At 50.9% G+C, this 22,774-nt stretch overlaps 11 protein-coding genes across 11 annotated transcripts; 7 read left to right on the top strand and 4 right to left on the bottom strand.

Annotated features, from left to right (window-relative positions):
- Window positions 1–13: 13 nt before the first annotated feature.
- On the top strand, window positions 14–771 carry PENARI_c005G05315 (uncharacterized protein; the record flags this gene model as incomplete). The annotated part of the gene is made up of 3 exons (XM_022629743.1): window positions 14–59; window positions 221–676; window positions 767–771. 3 exons carry the CDS (start codon window positions 14–16, stop codon window positions 769–771), a joined length of 507 nt encoding a protein of 168 aa, XP_022490460.1.
- A 241-nt stretch (window positions 772–1,012) lies between these two features.
- PENARI_c005G06570 (uncharacterized protein) lies at window positions 1,013–2,114 on the top strand (the record flags this gene model as incomplete). Its single annotated transcript, XM_022629807.1, has 3 exons — window positions 1,013–1,093; window positions 1,145–1,269; window positions 1,325–2,114. The coding sequence occupies 3 exons, from the start codon at window positions 1,013–1,015 to the stop codon at window positions 2,112–2,114; spliced, it is 996 nt and encodes a 331-aa protein (XP_022490422.1).
- A 408-nt stretch (window positions 2,115–2,522) lies between these two features.
- Window positions 2,523–3,639, top strand: PENARI_c005G03981 (transporter YIP1; the record flags this gene model as incomplete). The annotated part of the gene is made up of 2 exons (XM_022629690.1): window positions 2,523–2,867; window positions 3,037–3,639. 2 exons carry the CDS (start codon window positions 2,523–2,525, stop codon window positions 3,637–3,639), a joined length of 948 nt encoding a protein of 315 aa, XP_022490409.1.
- A 300-nt stretch (window positions 3,640–3,939) lies between these two features.
- Window positions 3,940–6,213, bottom strand: PENARI_c005G09184 (putative ubiquitin fusion degradation protein (Ufd1); the record flags this gene model as incomplete). Its single annotated transcript, XM_022629941.1, has 1 exon — window positions 3,940–6,213. One exon carries the CDS (start codon window positions 6,211–6,213, stop codon window positions 3,940–3,942), a length of 2,274 nt encoding a protein of 757 aa, XP_022490469.1.
- Window positions 6,214–6,516: 303 nt separating this feature from the next.
- Window positions 6,517–8,200, bottom strand: PENARI_c005G00439 (uncharacterized protein; the record flags this gene model as incomplete). Its single annotated transcript, XM_022629535.1, has 2 exons — window positions 6,517–6,594; window positions 6,662–8,200. 2 exons carry the CDS (start codon window positions 8,198–8,200, stop codon window positions 6,517–6,519), a joined length of 1,617 nt encoding a protein of 538 aa, XP_022490530.1.
- Window positions 8,201–9,388: 1,188 nt separating this feature from the next.
- PENARI_c005G06636 (proteasome regulatory particle base subunit RPT6) lies at window positions 9,389–10,673 on the bottom strand (the record flags this gene model as incomplete). The annotated part of the gene is made up of 3 exons (XM_022629810.1): window positions 9,389–9,647; window positions 9,700–10,375; window positions 10,439–10,673. 3 exons carry the CDS (start codon window positions 10,671–10,673, stop codon window positions 9,389–9,391), a joined length of 1,170 nt encoding a protein of 389 aa, XP_022490187.1.
- Window positions 10,674–11,340: 667 nt separating this feature from the next.
- Window positions 11,341–14,914, top strand: PENARI_c005G10976 (calcium/hydrogen antiporter; the record flags this gene model as incomplete). Its single annotated transcript, XM_022630024.1, has 5 exons — window positions 11,341–11,467; window positions 11,524–13,379; window positions 13,431–14,369; window positions 14,425–14,588; window positions 14,647–14,914. 5 exons carry the CDS (start codon window positions 11,341–11,343, stop codon window positions 14,912–14,914), a joined length of 3,354 nt encoding a protein of 1,117 aa, XP_022490597.1.
- A 331-nt stretch (window positions 14,915–15,245) lies between these two features.
- Window positions 15,246–17,187, bottom strand: PENARI_c005G10622 (FGGY-family carbohydrate kinase; the record flags this gene model as incomplete). The annotated part of the gene is made up of 3 exons (XM_022630012.1): window positions 15,246–16,304; window positions 16,357–16,917; window positions 16,975–17,187. The coding sequence occupies 3 exons, from the start codon at window positions 17,185–17,187 to the stop codon at window positions 15,246–15,248; spliced, it is 1,833 nt and encodes a 610-aa protein (XP_022490456.1).
- A 540-nt stretch (window positions 17,188–17,727) lies between these two features.
- Window positions 17,728–18,353, top strand: PENARI_c005G11619 (uncharacterized protein; the record flags this gene model as incomplete). The annotated part of the gene is made up of 2 exons (XM_022630054.1): window positions 17,728–18,227; window positions 18,287–18,353. The coding sequence occupies 2 exons, from the start codon at window positions 17,728–17,730 to the stop codon at window positions 18,351–18,353; spliced, it is 567 nt and encodes a 188-aa protein (XP_022490420.1).
- Window positions 18,354–18,914: 561 nt separating this feature from the next.
- Window positions 18,915–20,832, top strand: PENARI_c005G12502 (aconitase family protein; the record flags this gene model as incomplete). Its single annotated transcript, XM_022630088.1, has 2 exons — window positions 18,915–20,605; window positions 20,826–20,832. 2 exons carry the CDS (start codon window positions 18,915–18,917, stop codon window positions 20,830–20,832), a joined length of 1,698 nt encoding a protein of 565 aa, XP_022490292.1.
- Window positions 20,833–20,991: 159 nt separating this feature from the next.
- On the top strand, window positions 20,992–22,668 carry PENARI_c005G03963 (F-box domain protein; the record flags this gene model as incomplete). Its single annotated transcript, XM_022629689.1, has 1 exon — window positions 20,992–22,668. One exon carries the CDS (start codon window positions 20,992–20,994, stop codon window positions 22,666–22,668), a length of 1,677 nt encoding a protein of 558 aa, XP_022490534.1.
- Window positions 22,669–22,774: the final 106 nt, after the last annotated feature.

Raw genomic sequence — 22,774 nt, 5'->3', positions numbered from 1 at the left:
AGCCTTGGCCGGGATGGACCATCTGCAGCCGTTCACCTTTGGTCCCCGTTTCCAGTCAGGTCAGTGCTTGTGCCAGTTGCAGACTGCAGGGGAGCCCTGGTTCCCAAACTCTGTTCATGAGATGCTTCTTTCAGGGCTTCCTTTGGCTCCCGTTTGTCTATTGTCATGGTTGCACCAAGGGGATCGGTCCGAGTGGTTCTTGTACTAAATCCCCGTCCAGAGCCCAAGATGAAACCTGCGCCGCTTGATCGGCCTTCGTTTACGTTCATCGATCACGATGATGATCTGACCTCCAAGAGGATCAAAGATGTCAATGCTCGCAAAGCCATTCGCTCTCATGTCATGCGCGATGTGCGCCGGCGTGAGAGGCTTGCAGGATTGAAACGAACCTCCAGACGTGCTCAACATGATGCTCCAAAGGTTGCCGAGGACGAGGACGAGCAAAGATTGGTGGTAAGGGCTCAGTCGCAGTCATCTGCCTATTCTTCAATCCTAGACTCAGACAGTCTCAACTATCCTTTGTATCCAAGAGGACGTCCAGCGAGATGGTCTGCTGGTTATCCTTTGCCACTCCACTCAAATCCAAACCCACCCACCTCATGGTTCCTCGATCCGTTCTCTACCTTACCAGGCACCAGTGAGCTTCCTTTGATGGTTGCCCACTTGGTGTACTACTGTGAGTCGTGCCATCTCCTCGACTTTCTAGAGTTCTGGCATTTCCATCTTTCAAACTCCATGGGCCTCCCAGGAATGGAGCTGACTGCAGGGTGAAGGGAAAACCGTATTTGTCCCCATGACATTTCCCAACACGGGCAAAAGTTCAACACAAGAGATGGAGCTAATGGTGCGGTCCTCATTCTCGGATAAGGGCAGCTTCTTTGGGTTAATGAGCATGTGCGCTGCACATCGAGCCGTTCTCGCGAGCCAGCATACGTGTATAATCAACTCAGACAGCCGAAATCAGGCACTCGACCCTGATTATTGTATGATGAGGGCAAAATCTATTGGAGAAATGAATGCGAAGATGCAAGATGCGAATCGCAGACTCAGTGACGAGGCATTTGATACCATCATCAACCTTCTAACTGGCGCGGTATGACTTGACACTTGAACTCCATTTTGCCGCCCTTCTAACGATCAACAGCTTATCATCGGCGAGTTTGAAGAAGCTCATATTCACCTCAAAGGACTTAAGCGTATGGTTGAGCTGCGAGGTGGAATAACAGATGACAGCATTCGTTCGTCTTCAATGTTGTCTGCTATCATTACGTGCGTTGCTCCAGCCTACCCTCCTACTACCCCATGCTCACTTTTAGGATATTAGCACCGACATCAAAGCAGCGTCCGGATTAATGACCAAGCCTGTCTTTCCCTTGACTTGGGATGCCCAGCCCATTCCTTCAGATATCCAGCAGCGCATTATGCCACAAGCTTTGTCCCCTCTCAATAATCTCGGATCGGGGTTTTTCGCCAATTCCTTTATCAGTCCCTCCTTGCAACGAATTTTATATGTGCTACGGGATATGCTTTTCTTTAGCATCATGAATCAGATGACACCTGCGGCTATTCAACCCATTGATCAGGACTTTTTCCGAGTCCTTAACTGCGAAGCAGAGCATCAACTGCTCAGCTATATATATGCAGATGACTCTCCCAATCCGCTGTTGAAGCTTCATCCTATTGAAGCCGTCACTAGAGTGGCTTCTATCTGTTTCCTTAATCATTTTATGATTGTTTCGCCTTCATCCTCTGGCCTGGGCCGAGCCCTTACCAAACACCTCACGACGGCAGTGGAGACTTGCAAACTATCTTTTCTACAGGAGCTACCGAAGGAAAACTTCGGTCTATATACTTGGGCACTCTTCGTCGGAGCTCAAGGGTCTCAAGGCCAGGCTGAACGAGCCTGGTTTGTGGGGCGTCTGGCCCACGTTGCAATGATCTGTGTGTGGCAGTCGTGGGAACAAGTCTCAAAAGTAATGGCCAATTATTTCTTTGTTATGACGTTGGATGGCTTGAGCTGGCGATCTATCTGGGACGAAGCAATGACTGGGTTTGTGATCTCTGAGGCGGACGAAATGGAGTGTCTTTTTGAACGAGATGCACCCACCAATTAGCTCTCGATGTGAGCCTCTGTATATTTCTTACGGCAGTGCCAGTCTAGTAATAATAATCAAAACCCACCAAAATGGGAGAAATACTTGTTGTTGAGCTATGTACATTTATTAAACTATATATATTGACAACGAACTTTTTTTATAAAAGAGGCCAAAGAGGAAGCCAGTAGGAGAGAATGAGCCTAAAAACAATCAAAAAGAGATTCCTTATTCAGAAAGAGACTGTTTAGTCCGTTTGATGGTTTTATACTTCAGGCCCCGAGCCGGCGCTTAGTAATCACCATTGAGGCCATTTGGAGCTCCGAAGCTCCAACAATCCAAACCCTCACTCAAGAACACCACAAGCAAATCCCACGCCAAATCGAATTCCGCGACCTTTCACCACTCTATCCGCCGTCCGTCGCGGCAATGGCCCAATACTACCCCCAACAACAAGGCTACGCCCCCCAAGGCTCCGCACAGAATCTCCAGTTCTTCCCCTCGTCCTACTCCTCAGTCTCCGGCCACACAACCCCATCACAAGCATCCTATGGCGGCGGCTTCGGTGGCGCTCCCAATCCCTCAGCGCAGGCCTTCCCCGCCGCTGCTGGTTATGGCGGCTTTGGATCCCCGGCTGCGGGCGTTAGTGGACGGATGGGGGAACAGGGCGGCTTGAGGACGGGTTGGTTGGCTGCGTTTGGGACGGAGGGGTACGATGGCGAGCCGCCATTGCTTGAGGAATTGGGTGTTAACTTCGAGCATATTCGCACGAAGGTTAGTTGTGTCTTTGGTCGTTGTTTGGAGGGTATTCGTTCAGGAGACGTGGGGTGGCTTGTTTACCCCGGGTTTTTTGGTTCGATTGGGTTATGGCTTGTCTTGGGATAGGATGGGGACTTGCACAATTACTTGGACAAACAGCTAACAATAATCCTTCGGTATCCAGACTTTGACCGTTCTGAATCCCTTCGCTTCAATCGATAACCACCTCATGGACGACAGCGACCTCTACGGAGCCTTGCTCTACATCGTCCTATACGGAACCTTCCTCCTACTTTCCGGAAAGGTTTTCTACGGATACATCTACGGCGTCGCCGTCTTCGGCACCGTCGCCCTTCACCTCATCCTCAGCCTCATGTCTCCGGCCCTAGACACGGTCCCAGCCGCCAACGCTGCAGACCCTACCAACTACAACCCTCACCACAAACCCTCCATGTCCAACGCCTCAGCGGCCGGCCACTTCTCTGCTACTTTGACCTTCCCTCGCTCCGCTAGCGTTCTTGGCTACTGCTTCCTTCCCTTGGTGCTTACCAGCCTCATTGGTATTCTCATTCCTATGGATACGCTGTTCGGCTACCTCTTGACGACGGCTGCCGTTGGCTGGTGCACGTACAGTTCGTCGGGTATGTTCTGTTCTGTAGCGCGCATGAGTGGCATGAGAGGCCTGGTTGCGTATCCGTTGGCTTTGTTCTATGTGGTTTTCGGTATTATGGGTATTTTCTCTTCGCGCGGTACGGGTTCGTTGGCTGCTAAAACGGGTGCGGCTTGAAACGCAGGTAGATTTGTAGGGGGTATATAAATCCTCTCTACCGCCCTATTGCTCTACTGCCCTGCGAAATTAAAGTCTGTAGGTTAGTGGCTGCAAAGTCTAGGATCCAGCTTGGCCCGGGCTTTGCTTTTAATCATGAATATTATGAAATTCCAGCTGTTATGTATCGTTATGCATTATTAGATCGTCAACCATATCTTCACTCCGGTCCTATGCTATGCGGATCTTCCCTAAATGCAAGTGTAAATGAGAGCCGCATACTAAACGCCCAAAATCACAAGAGTTGACTTGTTGGTTTGTCTAGCTTTGCGTTGGAGCCCATTTTGTTAGCCATTCTCTTGTCTTCTCCAGATCACCACTTGAAGCTTCGGTTCCTGCAATGCACCATGCCAGGTCATATCCTTTGCCCTCCATTCCGGCGCTTTCGGCGGCGATCAATTCGGCCAGGGTTCGACGATGTTGACTTGTCTCATCGGTGCAGAAATAAAAGGGTGCCGTGTTTGGCACATCGGGCTTGATGTTGAGAGCTTCAACAAGAGGACGCGTCACCTTCATGATATCCGCCACGGCCATGGGGGCTGGAGGACCAGATGCATTTTGCTTCTTCTGCTTCGCCGTCTTGCAGTACTCATTTTGACACCAGGGCTTGCCACACCCAGTCATCATCTGGGACAGGTATTTGCGTTCAATACGGCGCCGCAGAGCTTTGCCTTCTGGGTCGTGGGTGTCCACGTATAAAGGTCCGAAACAAAAATTGCATAGACCCAAAGTCTCGTTTCCTGTATTGTTCAATGTACGGCCACAGTTTTGGTTCACGCATACGCGAGGGGTGGGCCGAGATAGGCGCTCTAGTTCGTGATGGCGGAGGTGGGTGTTCATGTCTCGGAGTCGGATGATCTTGTTGCAGAGATGGCATTCGGTAGTGCGTCCTCCATCTACCAGCTCGTGTGGGGTGAGGCCGGAAAGCATCACCTCGGGATCGTGGAAATCAGGATCGGAGTCGCCTTTCTGGGGCACGAGAAGGTGACAAAATTGGCAGAGAATCAACTTTCCTGGACAGTTGCTAGTGCGGTGCTGGGCAAGAGCTGGGAGACCTTCGAGGACCAATTCACAGTCGGGACACTGGTGGTTCGCGTGGAAAATAGTGTCATGTTTTTCTTTGCTCGGGGCGTCGTTGCCATGGCCAGAGTCGTGAGGGCAGTGCCAGTGATTCTGCCATTCTGGAGATCGTTTCTGAAACACGGTCTGGCACTGCGCACAGAGGATATTATTGCGGAGACAGAAGTTCTCGTGCAGAACGAGTGTCCGCTCAGGAACCCATTGCTGGCAGTTCTTGCACTGCACATCGCCGGGCTCGTGATACTCGTTCTCTTGTTCCGTTGGACCAGAAACATCAGATGGGTTCTCTGTAATTCGGATATGATACTGCGAGGGCGACTGCTGCGGCAACTTGGATGACTCATTGCCCGCAGAATCGGCATGAACTGAAATATAGAGGGCCTCGGCGCCTTCCAAGGCCACATTCGTGGGCCGAAGTTGGAACTTCTTAGGCAAATGGCTCGAAAAGTCCCCCCAGACATGCATATCTGCCCTCGGGCGACATTGTTGGCGGGGAGCAAAAGGGCTAGCGAAGAGACTTAGGTCTGGATCATCCGTGGTGAGCTCGATCTGGATGATATCTTCCCGTTTGCAGTCTCGAAGCTCATAATCCACATATTCCCCAGGCAAGACCTGAGCTGTGACATCCTCTCCGAGATTAAGAATACCCCCGATAGAGCTGCCACTGGTCGTACCCGGCGCGCGAGAGGCTTTTTCCAGCCTCTTCTGCAACGTCTCCCGAGCTTGCTCTTCTGATAATGCCACGATATCAACCTCGAGATCAGTATCCACCACACATATTCCTTCGCCTTCGGGGAACACTTTGTCGACCAAGAACCTAAACGACTCGCTCCGCGTACCTTGCACTGTCAGAAGCTCGCCAGTCGTAAGAGTCGTGAAGTTGTCCCGCAGATATCGTTCTAGCAGAGCCTTCCAGTCTTCTGGGTCGTACCCGGCTTCCAGGGGGCGCAGACGGACGTATGTGCCTTTGGGTAGCTGCTTCGCATGCACAGTGACAGCAGGGCCAGTTCGCGGAGGGTTTGCCTCGGTTTCCGGTGACGTAGGGGCCTGTGCCTCTCTATCTATACCTAAGAACTCTTCATCCTTGATATCAAGCGAGTCTCGCAACAGTGCACTTAGTGCGACCTCGCTTTCTTCGGCGGAAAATTCGCGGATGCCGGCGTAGATGAAACGGCCATTCTGGGGATTGACGATTCGGAATGTTAATGGGTGGGGTAGCTGCTGCTGACGTTGCTCGACTTGCTGACGGGCGAATGATTCGGCGGCGAAGGTATGGTGGTTGAATGGGTCGAACGTCGAAGTATGCGCACGATTATTGCTGGGAACAGCTTGAAGCGGGGCGGCAGCTAGGAGCTGTTCAAGTGCGGATTGCGGCAAGATGATCTTGTCGCCTGGTAATCTAGGGGCGCGATCTGGAGGCGCGACCAGAAGCTGAGACGACCAGACTAGATCCATGATGAATATTTACAAGAAAGGCGGAAGTGGGCATTGATATTGTGAGGCGGAGAGAGATAAGTTGATAAGCAATTCTGGAAGACTCCATGCGTATACTTCGACTTCGACTTCCTATGTTCCACGTCTAACTCTCGGTTTCTAGTGGATTATTAAGAAATTAAATCATATTGAAATATTGAAATATGGAAATATGAAAATATCTGTTTAATAAAAGTCACCTCGCATTCGGTGGCGAGAACTGGTATTACACCAGTCACACTGCAGACAGGTTAGTTGGAGCCCTGGAATTAGGGCTAGAGACACTTACCAGTGTGGACGAGCATCCTTCATTGTGCTGAATACAATAATCGCCTTGGCAGCCTTGGCAAGTGTGTTGGCACTCTAGCTTGCAAGAAGCACACTGTAATGGTCAGAGAAACCAAAGGTCTATCAGATGGAATTAACTTACGGTTGGGCCACACTCCCAGCAATCCTTGCTTACACCTCGCTCTTGCAGCTCGCTGTCATGTTGGTCGGAACGAAGGGCTGTCTGGTGCGGTGACAGGGTTACTCGGACACGTTGTGGATGTGGCAGACAGTTGCCACAGAACCACTTATTGCATCGATGGCACCAGCGGTTGGTGAGGCAGTCTGCACACCGAGCAATGAGAACTGGATGTTCCCCCGGAATTGACTCAGGGCGCTTCGCCGCAGCAACATTCGAAGAGTGCAGCGGTGGGGGACTGAGCATCGGGAATTGAACATCTGGGGCTTGACCCCAGATAGCCGGGCCCTCGGGGGAACTGTGGCACCCGTCACAACCGCGGGGCCCGAGAGCTACGGTGGCCACTGCGGGTCCGAGCAACGGCACCTCCACTGGCGAGTTCTCACCTGTGAATAGATTGGCATCGTGTCTCGGGCCGCGACAGAGGGCGGCATCGAAGGCGATGATACCCTCGCACTTTTGGAGCACTTGAGCCCAGCCATCCTCAAGGCTATGCTTGAAGAGCTTTCCTGTTGAACTGTACCACTCATTTTGTTGCTGCTCTACCGAGGGTTCCGATGCTTCCTGATCGGAGACTGAGCGAGTTTGGCTGGGGCTTCGTGTTCCTACACGGGAACCCCACCAATCACGATATCGGGGTCGTGCAACTGGTCGCGGAGCTGCATACATTGGCGAGAAATGATAAATTCCCTTGACTCGTGGCGAATCTGCGGGACGTGTAGGCCGAACGGCATGTTGAATGACCTGCATGAGCTTACGCTCATTGAGATGCTGACATTCGCGAATGGACAGGATATTCACGTTAAAGCGGTCGGTCAAGAGAATCTCGGCCACGAGATCTGCGGGCACCGAAAGACCATCCAAGATGAGGGTGCGTACATCCCGTAGGATGCCTCTGCGCTCGAGACTGCTGAAGATGCGCTTCAAAGGAGCCGCATAGATCTCATCCTCAGTCTGAGAATCGTTTTCCTCTGGCGTGGTGGTAGGAAGCTCGGCACCCCGGCAGCGGGACAGATCAAGATGTCGGAAGACATAAGGAGTCTGTGTGATGACTGTGTGCAGGCGGCGGGACGTTGAGTCCAATGCCATCAAAGATGATACTGACAGATAAGGAGCCATCTGGTCAAGAATCAAATTGTTGCTCAGCAGATCCTCCAGCGAGGTTGATCGAGGTGGCGGTATAGATTGCACTGATACCCGTTCGACAGGTAGTTCGCGCACCACGGGCTCCAAGCCCAGCTCCTTTCGGGTCAACCGACGAGAGCCATAGAAATCGGGGGCACGGCCAATGAGGTCCTGCCTGTAAGCGGCCATGGCACCGACAGCGACCTCATCGCCTAGGAAGCCGAATGGGGAGGCATTGGGTTGGATCTCCTGAAGAGCGGCTCGGGCTTTGACCAGCTCACTCTCCAAGAGATTGATAGTAGTTTGAAGGACGGCAGGCATAGCTTGGGTTCTCTTGGGGTCAATGGCAAGGGCTATAGAAGACCACAGATCGGACATAGTCCGGTACAAGTTATATACTCCAGGAGAAAAAGGTAAAATAAGAAAGGTGGGGAGAGAATAGGTTAAAATGGGAGAGAGTCGGGTAAATATGAGTTGTCAGATTCAGTAAGTATAACGTGGAGACGGAAGACGAGATCCGGGGAGATATGAGTAAACCGATATGGTCAACTCTTCTATTCCCAACAAGGACTGTCGGTCAGCGGAAGGGCCAAATGCAGCAGGTCCGTGATTCTATAGGTCTATATACACTGCCTAGATGTACCTAGTGGACTATGCTAAACCCTTCTCGAACCCAACTTTAATTGTCTAATGGTCTGAAAGATTGTCCTCTTGGCCTGTAAGGGAGAGGATTGGCATTTGGATGGAATACCAGAAAACGACATATGACCAAGTGCCTGGTACATACTCCAAGTATGGGGTGACCCTCAGTGGATCCTGTACCTAGGACAAGGGGGTCAAGTACCTCAATATCAGACGTTGGGAAATGATCCACCGGTCACGCGCATCTCTGGCCGCGTCAGTGTAAGGTGGCAAGTCGTACGAGGAACATGGTTATATTACCCGATATCATAGCCTTATGAGATCTTACTTCTTTCAGGGTCCAGAGCTCAGTCTCTAGAGTCCTTCCTCAACCTTGTACGTGTACACTACACTCTACTGTACTTTACTGTATAGTTCTGGCATTCTTCATTCCTCCTCTTGGCATTAAAAAAAGGAGTCTGCCAAGACGTTAGCTAGGGATCTCGCGGACTGCGATTTCCGCGCCAAGCGAATGCTGGTCCCTGTCTCCCTGAGGATCTACACGGTCCGCAACATCATTGCCAAGTCCTGCTATCGAGGCTGAGCTACTGTATACGCGATTGAGCATAGGCTGATGGGCTGCCAAGTCCTGCGGATGCAGATTGCTTCATCCCTTTCTCCTTTTGATCCCAGGAAAAGCAATTTATCCTGCGGCCAATTTTAGGGCCCGGGTACATCATAGGCCCCAATATTGTACTACCGAAAGATAGTAGTTTCTAGGCAAGTACGCTGCCAAGGACAATAGTTACACCTCTACTCCGTACACCCGAATGGGATTTAGACACGTCGTCACAATGCATTGGGTTTGGGGCGAGAATGATCAGGGTAGGATTAGAACTAGTGATACAATGTCGTCGATCAGATCCACCCCGCTGCGAGGCTTCTCTACTTCCATAGCTTCGATACCGCAACCTCCTTGTCGTCGTGCTTGTTGAGAATCTTGGCAGTGGCCAGATCAAAGTCTTCTTGTGTGACATGCACCCGACGCTCACGCAGTGCATACATGCCTGCCTCGGTGCAGACACCCTTGAGCTCGGCTCCGGAGCACCCGTTCATCTTCTCCGCAATCTTGGTCAAGTTGATACCACGGGTCAGGTTCATCGAGCGGGAGTGGATCCGCAAAATGTCAGCACGAGCTTCGACCCTACATAAATAAGATTAGCATCAGAAAGGGTTGCCAGGGATGGGGGACTGACGATGGTGGGGGGAATTCGATCTTCCTGTCGATGCGCCCAGGCCGAAGCAGGGCTGGATCGAGAATGTCCAGTCGGTTGGTGGCCATGATAATCTTAATGTCCTTCGTTGGCTCGAATCCGTCCAACTGGTTCAACAACTCTAGCATGGTTCGCTGAACTTCAGAGTCACCGCCTCCAGCTGAGTCTATCCGGCTTGAACCGATGCTGTCGATTTCATCCATGAAGATGATACTAGGTGCGTGCTCTCGTGCCATGACGAACAGCTCACGGACCATTCGGCTACCTTCACCAATGTACTTCTGCACCAGCTCTGAACCGCTCACTCGGATGAATCGACAGTCGGTGTGGTGAGCGACTGCTCGAGCGAGCAGGGTCTTTCCGGTTCCTGGTGGGCCGTAGAGCAGAACACCCTTCGGCTGTGCGATACCCAACGACTCGAACAACTCGGGGTGCTTGAGACCCAGCTCGATCACTTCCTTGATTTCCTTGATCTGCTGATCCAGACCACCAATCATGTCGTAAGTACTGTCGGGGACCTTCTCAACCATCATGAGAGACACCAGGGGGTCGACCGAGGAAGGCAGCATCTTCTCCAGCTTGTAGGAGTCAGACAGAAGAGCGACTCGCTTGCCCACGGTGAGCTTGCTAATATCCACACCGTCGGAGATATCCACCACTACAAGTAGACCGTAACGTTAGCATAAGGCGAGTCATCAATGACAATGACATGGAAACCTACCGTATTTCCCCTCCGGGTGTACCTTCACCAGAACCTTCTTGGTGCTCATCACCTTCACCACTTCACCAACGTACGAGCCGGGCTGTTGCAGCAACCCAAGCTCCTCACGCAGTAGACGCACTCTCGAGTTGTAGTCATTGCGCTGGGCTTCTAATCGTCGTAGAACAGCTTGGCCTTGAATAATCTCGAGTTTCATGCCCTCGATCTTATTTCGATAGTAGTTGTCCAAAGCCATGATGGCGAACGGGGTGATGACGCTATGGAGACTCAAGGGCTTGCCCGTCTTTCACGGAGCGGATGCAGCAAAAGAAAAGACCTTTCGTTATCTGTCCAAAAGAGAGTATATCGAGGAAGCGTCTGGGGGATATGGTTCGGGTCGGAGACGAAGAAATTGAAGCTGGGGTGTGGAGAGCTGAGCAGTCCAGCTGTACGTGAAGCTGCGCGCACCTGTTCGCCGCGGCTGACTAAGACAAAATACTCCTCAAAATTCAGGCGCCAACATGCAAACTACACCACCCAGGCAAACAAGACAAACAAGTGCCTCGATCCCCACGGTTGAGAGCTCCCTCGTAGGCTTAGTCACCCGTCAGCTTGATTGGGCGCGGAGCTGCCTGATGATCGGGTCATCAGCAGGAGAAAGTACAAAGCGCAAGAAGGCAACGGTCAAAGTGCCATTCTCCTCTTCTTATTACTCTCGGGCTCTGTCCTGGCCCTGACCCTGTATGCATCTCAGCTAATGGAACTTTCATCTTTCGAGTTTTGTGTTTCGATTAGATCTACTTGAACGATGTCACTGGAGATTCCAAGTGTTTAGTCGTTTTTACTTGCTTTTGACACCGCATCTTTTGTGTCTTTGAATCTGTGTTTGTTTGTTGTCTGTGATCTTGCCAAATCACTTGGCAATGGCGGATAAAGGGAACACTGACTCTTCCGAGTCAACGCGACCATCTGCAGCAATGGGAAGTGAGACCCCGACCCCCAGGGCGGTTCCTCCAGTGAGATCATCTGCACCTGGTCGGAGAACATACGGTACGTTCGTCTTGGTGTAACCTGTGGCCATGACTTGAGCTGATCCAGATTTGCAGGTACACTCGATTCGTCTTCACTTGAAGCGACAAATCCAGAGGCGCGTCTCGATGACGGCCAAGAAGAAACGATGAGTCGCGTATTCACAAACCAATCGTCTGCCGACCCCGATAGACCTCGCAAACCATCGGTCTCGCGACGCATGTCTTCCAAGCGTCAAATCCCCCACAAGGGGCAGGAGTTCTCGACGGACGATGATGTCTCCGAGGTCCACCAATACATGGCCATGAAGGGCCCCAATACGCAAACATCCCCAAGAATACGCCCCTTGCGAACGCAAAGCTCGACCCTCAGGCGACGTCTCAGTGCTCGGCCCAGTCCCCTTGCGAGAGGGGAGTCAGAGAGTTACAATCCAGATGACAGCGGGTTGCCCGATCCCGGGTTAGATGTCGACGAAGAAATCCCTTCTTTTAGCCAGGCTGATGAGAATAGTGGGATGGATAGTGATGATGATGAGGTCACCGAAACGTTGGAAGATGATGAAGACGCTGCCAGTGACGCGGAGAGCTTCACCCTCAAAGATCGTCAGCAAGCCATCAACGAAACTCACCCATTTGGTATCAGGATCTGGAAGCCTGCGTTGTATAAAAAGAGTCGCTCTGTAGAGAAGACCGCCGAGGGAGATATTCACTCTTCACCAGGCGGCCGTGTCAGTCCCATGCTGTTCTTGACTAACTTGTTGTGGTCTTTGTTCTTTGGATGGTGGCTTGCCCTTGTTGCTCTTCTGGCTGCGGTTGCATGCTTTTTCTTTGCCTACTCATCGAGTGCTATGGCATACGGAAGAGTATTTGCGGGTCTTTCACGATATCTGCTCTACCCCTTTGGGTCGTTTGTCCTTCTAGAGACCGACGAGCATTATGCCGAAGAGGACGAAGGCGAGGGACGCAGTATCAGCGAATATGAGCAATGGCAGAATGGAGATCTAGAACATGGCCGTCTGTTCTTTGGGCCTCGCAGGGATCGATCACTCGTCGGCAGACGAAGGAACAGCGTCGATTCAGCCGGTGAGCAGGACAGTCTGCTCGGACGACCCCAACGTGGACAGCATGATGACTTTCAGTTGGCCCACTCTAAACGTCGCCTTTTCGGGCGTGGCGAATGGACCTTGGGTCGGGTCGTCTTCTTCGTGTTCTTCTATTTCCTCGTCGGACCACTGATGCTTCTGGTGTCGCTCACCTGCTGGCTGCTGGTTTTCTGGATTCCCATGGGGCGCGTCACGATCACTCTAGTGAGCCATCTACGCAGGCACCCTTTGGCGCTGTCCTTCCATTCCGATACCACCTATGCTAGATCGAGCACTACTTCCTCGTCTTCAATCCTGCTCTGCACCTACCGAGCAGCGGGAACCAGGTACTGGAAGTACACTGTTGATGGAACGAACATCTTCCTGATCAACTTGCTTGGTGTGGTCGTCTTTGTAATCGTCGACTATTTCTTCCTTGGGAAATTCTTGGGCCTGGAGAACTGGATCACGCATCCGGGGCTAATATTCACTCTGGCTCTGCTTTCCATCATCCCTCTGGCCTACTTCATTGGGCAAGCCGTCGCCTCGATTTCTGCACAGTCTTCGATGGGCCTGGGTGCTGCCATCAACGCTTTTTTCTCCACTGTTGTAGAAGTGTATCTGTATTGTGTTGCCTTGACCGAAGGTAAAGCTCAGCTTGTTGAGGGAAGCATTATCGGCAGTATTTTTGCTGGTATTTTGTTCCTTCCTGGCTTGTCCATGTGCTTCGGTGCTATTAAGCGCAAGACTCAACGGTTCAATGTGAAATCAGCCGGTGTCACCTCGACAATGCTGTTGTTTGCGGTGATTGCTGCATTTGGGCCCACCCTCTTCTATCAGGTTTATGGCAGTGTGAGTTCCGATTTCCCTTCTTCAAACGAGAATCAAACTGACAGTGTATAGCACGAACTAAATTGCCACTCCTGCGTCAACTCCATCGATTCCGAGAGCCGGGATTGTCGACGCTGTTATTTCTCTCAGACGGCGGCTATTAACGACCAGTTCTTCCAAAAAGCTGTGCAACCATATGCGTGGTTCGCCGCTGTCTTCCTATTCCTGTCATACATCATCGGTTTATGGTTTACTCTGAGAACCCATGCTGCTCTCATCTGGGCAACTGAAATGGAAGAGAAGAAGAATGCTCAGGCCACTCAAGAGTCATCCTTCTATGAGCCAAGGCACCTCTTATTCCCGAGCGGTCAACCCGAAGCTTCCGGTGCTGTCTCTGGAAGCAAGGATTCAATCCGTGAATCCCAGTTGTACAAGCGAATCCTAGGCCAGTCCCTGAGGCACTACGGGTTCGAGGACAATGACACAGGCAACTGGGAGCCGGCGGAAGGTGAAGCAAGAACAGAATCAAGAAACAACATTCCACACTTGGTACCACCGCGGTCTAGCGGCGACGACAACTGTGGGCCAAAGGCTGTCGGTGGTCTATCCACAGAAGACAACGAACGCCTAGTACGCCAAGTTACTGAAGTGGCAGCGACAGCTGCGGCAGTGGCTGCCCGGGATGCAACTCGAAGCCGCAAGCCCCCTGCTCAGAGTTCTGCCAACCGACAGGCTGGCCGTGCAGCAGCAGAACAGCCTCGTACCCCTGGAGAAGAGCTTGAGGATATTGGTTTGAATGTCGAGGCTGCCCAGGCCGGTGGAGGACATGATGCACCCAATTGGAGCAAAGCCAAGAGTTCTATCATTCTTCTTGGAGCAACATTCCTCTATGCAGTTATCGCTGAGATCCTTGTCAACACGGTTGATGTTGTCTTGGAGAGCGTGGACATTGACGAAAAGTTCCTCGGTATTACTCTTTTCGCACTGGTCCCCAATACCACAGAATTCTTGGTATGTTGACATTATGCTAAACTAACTTCTTAATTCTTGACTAACTCGTGGACAGAACGCCATCTCCTTTGCCATGAATGGCAATATTGCATTGTCGATGGAAATCGGTTCCGCCTATGCACTGCAGGTCTGTCTGTTACAGGTGCCCGCTGTGGTTCTTTTCAGTGCATTCTATGGACGCATGTTGGACCCATCTGAGCTTGTCAGCCACTCATTCAAGTAAGATCATCTTTCCTGGTCCCGCTTCTATCTTCCTTGGCTAACTTTGTTCCAACAGCCTGATCTTCCCTCAATGGGACATGATCACCGTTATTCTGTGTGTGTTCCTGTTGTCATATGTCTACGGTGAAGGAAAGAGCAATTACTTCAAGGGCTCCATTCTCGTTCTCACCTACTTCGTCGTTGTTCTTGGCTTCTACATGTCAGGCTATGTTAACATAGACAGCATGGGCGTAGACCGGTTTGATACTCTCGCTCTGGGCGGCACAAGCAGCGCCGAGAAGTTCTACACGATTGGCCGAACAAGAGGTGGGGAGGCCTACTAATTAAAGTACATACTGACGGTAGCTTTTTTGTTTGATCTGAATAGTTGTCGAGATTTGTCTCGACCCAATTTAGCATAGCGAACTTTTTCTGTCATGCGTTTCTAGGATGGCCCTGGGGTCATCTCACATATTTGTTGATCTGAACTGTTCGGGTCCTGCATTAGATATTACGTTTACATGCATTACTATTTCGAAATTGTATCTGAGGATTTTTATCCTTGAATTTTGATCCTGCGGTAATGACTGATGACACCCGAAATCCCAGTATATAATCACTCAATTTTTTTTGGCATTTTAAAGAAAGAAAATTCGTCTTGGTCGTCATGTAAAATTAGGTGGAGTTCCACGCGCCCACAGCGTTATCAATCATCCCACGGTACTTCTGCTGCTTGAAGCACTGCTCCAGGAAGACCTCATACTTAACCCGGAGCAAAGCTTTCTCATTCGCATCCTCCGTCGGCAACACCTTCTTGCCAGGCTTGCTCATCCGGTCCATGATATCCCACAGATCTTCGGTCTTACCCTGGGAATCAGCACTGGCAGCCTTAGCACCTAGCATGGCAGCACCGTGGCACACCGCAGCGTGAATGTACCGAGGAATTAGCACGGGCATTTCACAAGCTGATGCAACAAGGTTGACCAGAATATCGTTCTGGCATTGCGAGCCTGACATGAACACCGAGGCGATACGATGGCCTGCCTTGTTCATTGTCTCGACGATCTGCTTGGTTTGTAGCGCGATGAACTCGAGAGTGGCGTAGTAGTAAATTGCAAGACCATCTACTGATTTATCGCTCGTTAGGCCGAAGATCGACCCTGTCATGTTTGGATCGGCGATGGGTGAGCGGTTACCCCATAGATCACCATAGAAGAAGAAGTGGCGTCCGAGGTAGGATACGCATGGAGCACCTTGGTCGTGTGCCATTTCCTTGAGGTGCTCGTTCAAGTACTCATAGATGTTGGTATGGTATGACTCGGCGATTGAGTGGGCCTGTTGGAAGGCCGGGTGCGTTTCAATGACATGCTTGAGCAACTCGCCTGTGGCTGATTGTCCACCCTCAGCCATCCAGTATCCGGGAAGAATGGTATCCCGATACGGACCCCAGACACCGTTTACGAAGACGGGATCAGGCGACATAGCAAGATGGCAGGTCGAGGTTCCTGCCACAGCCGCGAGACGTGAGAAGGCCTCCGATCTATCGAGCTTCGGTGCCTCTGCGAGGGATTTGCCTGATCCTAGATCGACCTTGGATCCCACGGTACCAATCCAGCCGGCGTAGGCATCGATCACAGCACTGCCGATCGCAATACCGGCTGGCAGGCCTAGATCGGCGGCAGCCTTATCACACAGAGTGCCAACCAACTCACCAGCACTCAGGTAATCACCATTCTGTTCAAGGTGAGGTCAGTTATTAGTTACTTATCAATTAAGGAAGGCTCACCACCCCGTCAACTCCGCCCATGCGTTTGAAATCATCCTTGGTCAAGTCGCCCAATCCAATATCATTCAGGAAATCTTCTTGCCATCCCTTGACGCTCCCATCAACACCAACAGGCACATATCCTTGCTTGCAAACAACGCTACAGAAGCTTCGTTTCTCATTGCCGGTGGCAATATGTGTAAGGGCATCTCCTAGATCATAGAACTTGCATCTTTCGAAGAGTTCTGCTGGCATGTGGTTCTTCAGCCAGAGGACCTTGGGGATCTCCATTTCAATGGACATTTTGCCGCCAACATAACGCAGAAGGTTATGGTTGGTGGCGTTTATCTTGGCCGCTTCCTCAACGGGACGGTGATCCAGCCACAAGATCACGTTGCGATCCGAGTCGAAGTTCGGACCAGTGACTGAGATTGGCTCATCCGTGTCATTGGAGAACACAGACAAGGAGCATGTTGCGTCGAATCCTATACCCCGTACAGTGTCAGGGTTGATATTGTGCTGGCTCACAGCACGCTGGACGGCAATACAAATGCAGCGCCAAATATCAGAGGTAGATTGTTCCTAGACAGCAGGTCAGCTTCTATACTTCATTGCGTGCCAATTGGCAGGGTTGCCTACATAATAACCATGCTCTGGTTGCCAAAGGCCAATGTTCTCAGAGGCCAACCCCACAATATCGCCCTTGGCATCGATGATACAGGCACGAGCACTGCCAGTTCCGACATCAATGCCGATATAGTGATCAAGGTGGACATCCAGCTCCTCCCGGGGGTCAGTGGAAGCTTTCCGGGAAGCCTGGACGGATGCACGACGGTAGGGCAGCGAGGCCATTTTGTCGGCTGTACTTGGTATGAAACTAAGATCTTTTTGTTTTCATCTCAGGGTTAGAGCTTTGGGAATCACGGAGCTAGGACAATTTGAGGTCGAAGTACCTTCAGGCTTCCAATTGAGCTCACTATATAAAAGAGAGAGAGGCGAGGGGTATTGAATATGACAGCATCGTTTGCCTCACATTCCTGTGGGGTGACGGAGCGGTGCTGACCGGTACCTTAGGGGTACTTGAGTGGTACTTGGAGGTACATAAGTTCCCCGCCATTGCCTGCCCCTGCGAGGTACTCTCATGTACCATATAGTTTGGAATTTGTAAATTGAGCATCCCTGCTCTGTATCTTTTTAAAATCATGGAAATGAATCTCTACAAGCCAAGCACAATACGCACACAGCCATAAGTAGTTATAAATAACGCTACATGTACTTGTACACACGGCCGTGTAAGTTAATGTACTCTCAGGTATGCTGTGGAGCTCGGACCGCCTGTCTTCTCGAACATCTCTCTCCAGCATCTCCGACAAATTATCCCCATTCCCCGCCATGCGGTTCCTACAGATGATTCTCAGCGCTTTGTCGCTCCTCGTTTCTGTCAATGCCTCTTCTCCTGCCACCGATATTCTTTACTGGCCCGTGGGGTCTACGCAGCCCTCCGTCCTCGCACATGTCACCTATGACCCGGCCTCGATGAAATCCGACGTGCTCTCATATACCCCTCCAAAGAACGAAGACGACGGTCTAGTGCGCGTTGGTCTCTACACGACAACAGCTACAAACAACAAGCAATGGGTTGGCAGTCTCGTGTCGTTGTCCTCTTTAACAGGCAGTGAGCAACCAACATTCCGCCTCCACCTCGGTCCCGCCAATGAGGTCTACCATGTCTCCCTAGCTGCTTCATCTGCTGCTCAGGGGTCTGCCGCCGGTGCCCAGGTTGACCTTGTCTCGAATGAGCTTGGGGTGCAGCCACACTTGAACCGGCCAGTGGTTGTTAACCCTGATGGTGGAAACGCCGAGGAACCTGTGGAGAAGTCTCTCTTGCAAAGGTGAGTTAGGGATAATTTAACGATGCTATCTCCTACCATGCTAATTGCTGGGTATCTAGGTACTGGTGGGTTCTGCCCATCGTCTTCTTTATCACTATGTCTGGTGGCGGCGAAGGACAGTCATGATCGGTTGCTTCGGCATGTTATACAGCACCTGGGTGTATAGAATAATATTGTATCAATCTACCACTCTCGGTAACTTTATCGCTGGTTATACTATTTCCGCGCACAGCAAGTTACTAGCATTAGCGGACAAGTTCCTTTCCTCCTTTGAGACGTAGTCTCACCAGAGCCTTTCTCTTCAACATTTGTTTAATCAGAAGGCCTTCCTCAGAAGACTCCTCGCCAAGATCAGCTGTAGAGTGACAATAGATTCGGAGGTGCGACAAACCCACCAGTTGATGACCCTGTCGTCGCCTTCCCCAAACTCTAGTCTTTGACCCAGTATCTCTGCAGCTTGCATTGAATCTGTTTTCACCACTTCCAATAGACTTTCGTAGTCTATAGGCGCATTCTACGTGGACCACGGCTATCTTGGCCGACGAGATTGGGGTTGATGTAACAGTCGTCGGCTAGCAGATCCGACTCTTCTCATTATTTATTTGCCGATGCTTCAAGTCAATCCCACAATTTCATCTAGAGACCTCCCAATAACGCAAACCAGCTCACTATCGAAAAACTATCCAGATGGCAATAACATCGGGTGAGCGCGTCTTCCAAGGCACCGCGCAAGTGAAAGGAGATGCATCAGGAAAGCTCATGGCAAGCGATCTGGAGTTGAGCTTCTGGGGTGGCGTAAACCCCCAGACAAGCGAAATTATTGACCGCCACCACCCGTTGAGTGGTCAATGCCTTCAAGACAATATCCTCGCAATTCCTGGTGGTCGCGGTTCTTGCACCGGTAGTGCGGTTATGTTGGAGCTGCTTCTCAACGACAAAGGACCAAAAGCCATGATATTTGAGCGGCAGGAAACCATTTTGGTTCTCGGGATTATTGTTGCTGAAGAGATATTTGGAAAGACCATACCCGTTGTGATGCTGGATCCGAAGGACTTTCGCGAAATCCTCCGGTTCAATGGCACTGACATTTATATCAGAAACAGCCAAGTCTCAGTTGGCCCAAAAGCTTGGCCCAATGATACCGCAAGCCTGACTAGAGCATCTGTCAACGTCGAACTCTCGGATACTGACAGAGCTTTTTTGAAAGGCGAGTTTGGCGATGCCTCCCGCGCAGCAATGAATATAGTGCTACGGATGGCAGGCATCCTAGGGGTGAGTGAACTTATGGACGTCTCCCAGGTCCACGTCGATGGATGCGTCTACACTGGGCCAGGCTGTCTTCTTTTCGCAGAAGATCTATGGGATCGGGGAGGCAAAGTCAGGGTTCCAACATCTTTGAATTCCATCTCGATCGACAAGAATTTGTTCCAGGTTCAAGGGGCCAACCAGGAATTCACAGCAGCAGCTGGGAAGCTAGCAGATGCCTATACCGATATGGGGGCACGTTCAACTTTCACATGTGCTCCATATCAACTTGACAGTGCTCCAAAGTTCGGGGACCAAGTTGCTTGGGCCGAGTCCAACGCCGTCGTCTATGCAAACAGTGTGCTAGGGGCGAGAACTATGAAATATCCTGATTTCCTCGATATATGTGTCGCCCTGACTGGCCGTGCCCCGAAAGGCGGTCCACACGTGCAAATCAACAGGATGGCCTCACTCATCGTGAATGTTGAGGGCATTGAGAACGCCAACATTGACGATTCATTCTATCCTCTTCTCGGCTACCGCGTGGGAGCCTTGGCACCAAGCCAAATCCCTGTGATAGTAGGTATCAAATCGCTGGCTCCATCCAAAGATGATATGAAGGCCTTTGGGGCGGCATTTGCGACGGTATCAAGTGCCCCCATGTTTCACATTCTTGGTGTCACCCCCGAAGCAGTGGAGCTTGGGGCTGTGGTTGCGAAAGGTCCCGACGTACGCTCCATCAGCGTACATCTGAGTGATTTGATCGGGTGCTGGGATGAACTGAATAGTGCATCAAAAGACCAACCAGTTGACCTGGTGTCCCTGGGCAACCCTCACTTCTCGTTTGACGAAATTCAAACGCTCAGTGGGCTCTGCCGAGGCCGCAAAAAGGACAAAGATGTCGCCATTGTGGTGACATGCGCCAGATTCACTTACAGTGCAGTTTGCAACGCCGGATTGCTTGATGAACTGGAGGAATTCGGGGTTCAGTTCGTCACGGATACCTGCTGGTGTATGATCACCGACCCAACCATCCCCCGCTCCAAGAGTGCAATTATGACCAACTCTGGGAAATACGCTCATTATGGCCCTGGACTCACTGGCAAGAGCTTCTATTTTGGAAATCTTGCCAGGTGTGTTGACGCTGCGTGTGGGTATAGCTATTTGGAAAGTCGACCACAATGGTTGAGAGAGTCAAGTCAGTGAGACCAAGTATACAAGCCTAGTAGAAGATTCAATTGCATCTATTCGCTTCTATTTAATTCCTTATTATTATCTATACAATCTACTTCAGCAAATCATGTTTAGAAAGGGCTTCGTTTATCCATGGATGCTTCCAGGTAACTTAACTAGTTACTAGTTCTGCTAATGCCTAGGAAAAGGGGCTGCATGGCAATCCAACACTTGATGTATCACTTTCACATTGCTTCTCACTTATTTAGTTGTTTGTTGAAAGAGCCCGCAAAAGCCCGTGCTTTATATAAATCTCCGCTGACCGCATTCAAGCTCCACACACACCATGCTTCGTCTTCCAGTTGAGTTGGTCCAACTCATACTTCGGCACTGTGAAACCCCTGCCTATTTCCAAGCTGCTTTTGCGAGTCGCAGGCTTTTTGAAATTGCATCCAGCAGCAGAGATGTTATCCTGCTCCAACTACACAAAACCCCGGGGCATGGCTTCAAGCTTCTCCGGACAACAGAGCTGTTTCGCATCTTGATGAAGCGATCTTTGGAGCAACTAGATGGCGCCGAATTCCACACAGATCGCAAGCTCTATCAATTCCAAAACGTGATCGATAGCCGGGCATCAACATTCGAAGATTCCATAGACGAAAACGCGCTGCTTGTCTTCAAAGACAACAGTACCGTTCACCTGGTTCATATTGGCAATGGGATCCTAACTCATGAACGTGAATTTAAATCTCCAGGAAAAGACATTGGAAATGTCGAGGTTCTTCGGACCGCGTTCGATGGCGACAATGGTATCTATGTGCTGCATCGATTCAAGCCATTCCTCGACCAAGAGCTTGACACCGACCATCCATTTGTCAAGCATGCGCTGCAGTCTCATCCCCATGGAGATATCTTCATGACCTATTATAAATTGGATTCTTTACTTGTTCGCATGTGTGCCTTCCCCGATCGTCACGACTACAGGCCTCTAGCTCTATCTGCTACCCCTGGACAGTTCGCAATCTCATGGCAGCACATATTGAATCCCCACGATTATAACGTTGAACTTTACACCTGGGTTGATGAGGGAGAGGAGGAGGATGAAAGCGACAGAGAGGCCATTGAGGAAGATCTGGAGGCTGGGGACACAAATGAAGATGCCAAACCAAAGAATGAGGCAAGCAGAATTAGATATGCCGCTTATGCGACCAGCTCTCTTGCAGGTTCAGACGGGCATGACTCAGATGATGATCCTTTCCAGGGCAGAGGGCCCGCGGTGAGGTTGGCTTTCAACGATCGAGGCCACCAGTTACTCTACCACTACAGGGCTCAAACTCTTTACGGATCCTTCCAACGACTTCACGCTCCTCATCAGTCGAGACCGGCAAAGCCACCGAGCGCGAATGAATGCATTGTGCCATATTCAAACTCGCTTTCACTGCGATTCTCTATTGGGATTCCGTTCTTTGGTACCCATGAATCCCATAATTTATTGCCGGGAGGAAGCTGTCATTGGCAATACCTTGCCTTCGGAATTGCTACTCATCGGGTCGAAAAATGGACTGTGGCATGTCTTTTGAAGTCTGAGGCCTTCCCTCGAGCCCAGCACTGTCACCATATCTTTAATCTTGGCCGCGGAAGGCGTTTTGATAATTGGCAGATTATGGCGCGGCTTGGGGGATTTGAAGAATCGACTACATCGCACGGATCTCGTGTGGCTGCTTCACCTCTCGGGACTCGGATCGCCGTTGCCAATTGGAAAACGCTCCGTGTCTGGGCACTGGAGCCACATGAAGTGATTGCAGGAAACACCACCGGCTACTATTCACCATCGTGGGTATCCGACTCAGGTCTCATCGAGCTGCGACCTGTTGTTATCCCGTTAGACGCGGTCTGCTCCCAATTGAAATTCACGGACAAAGAAGACGAGCTGGTTGCGATTACTGACCGTGGGTTGATGTATTTGAATATTGGTCCCAGCGGTCGAGGTCTTCGACTTGTCGACAGACAGGGACTTGAATAGTCTCTGGAGAGAATTTCCGATAGTTTATGGTAGCTGAAACATCGTGATATTCTTAAGAGCTAATTCGAGCGGACTTTTGAAATATAGCGATGAACGCTGCGCTAAT

The sequence above is a fragment of the Penicillium arizonense genome, assembly GCF_001773325.1.
Source record: "Penicillium arizonense strain CBS 141311 chromosome Unknown PENARI_contig005, whole genome shotgun sequence".
Lineage (NCBI taxonomy): Eukaryota > Fungi > Ascomycota > Eurotiomycetes > Eurotiales > Aspergillaceae > Penicillium > Penicillium arizonense.
The sequence above is the reverse complement of the archived record's forward strand: the minus strand, read 5'-3'. Positions and strand labels throughout refer to the sequence as shown.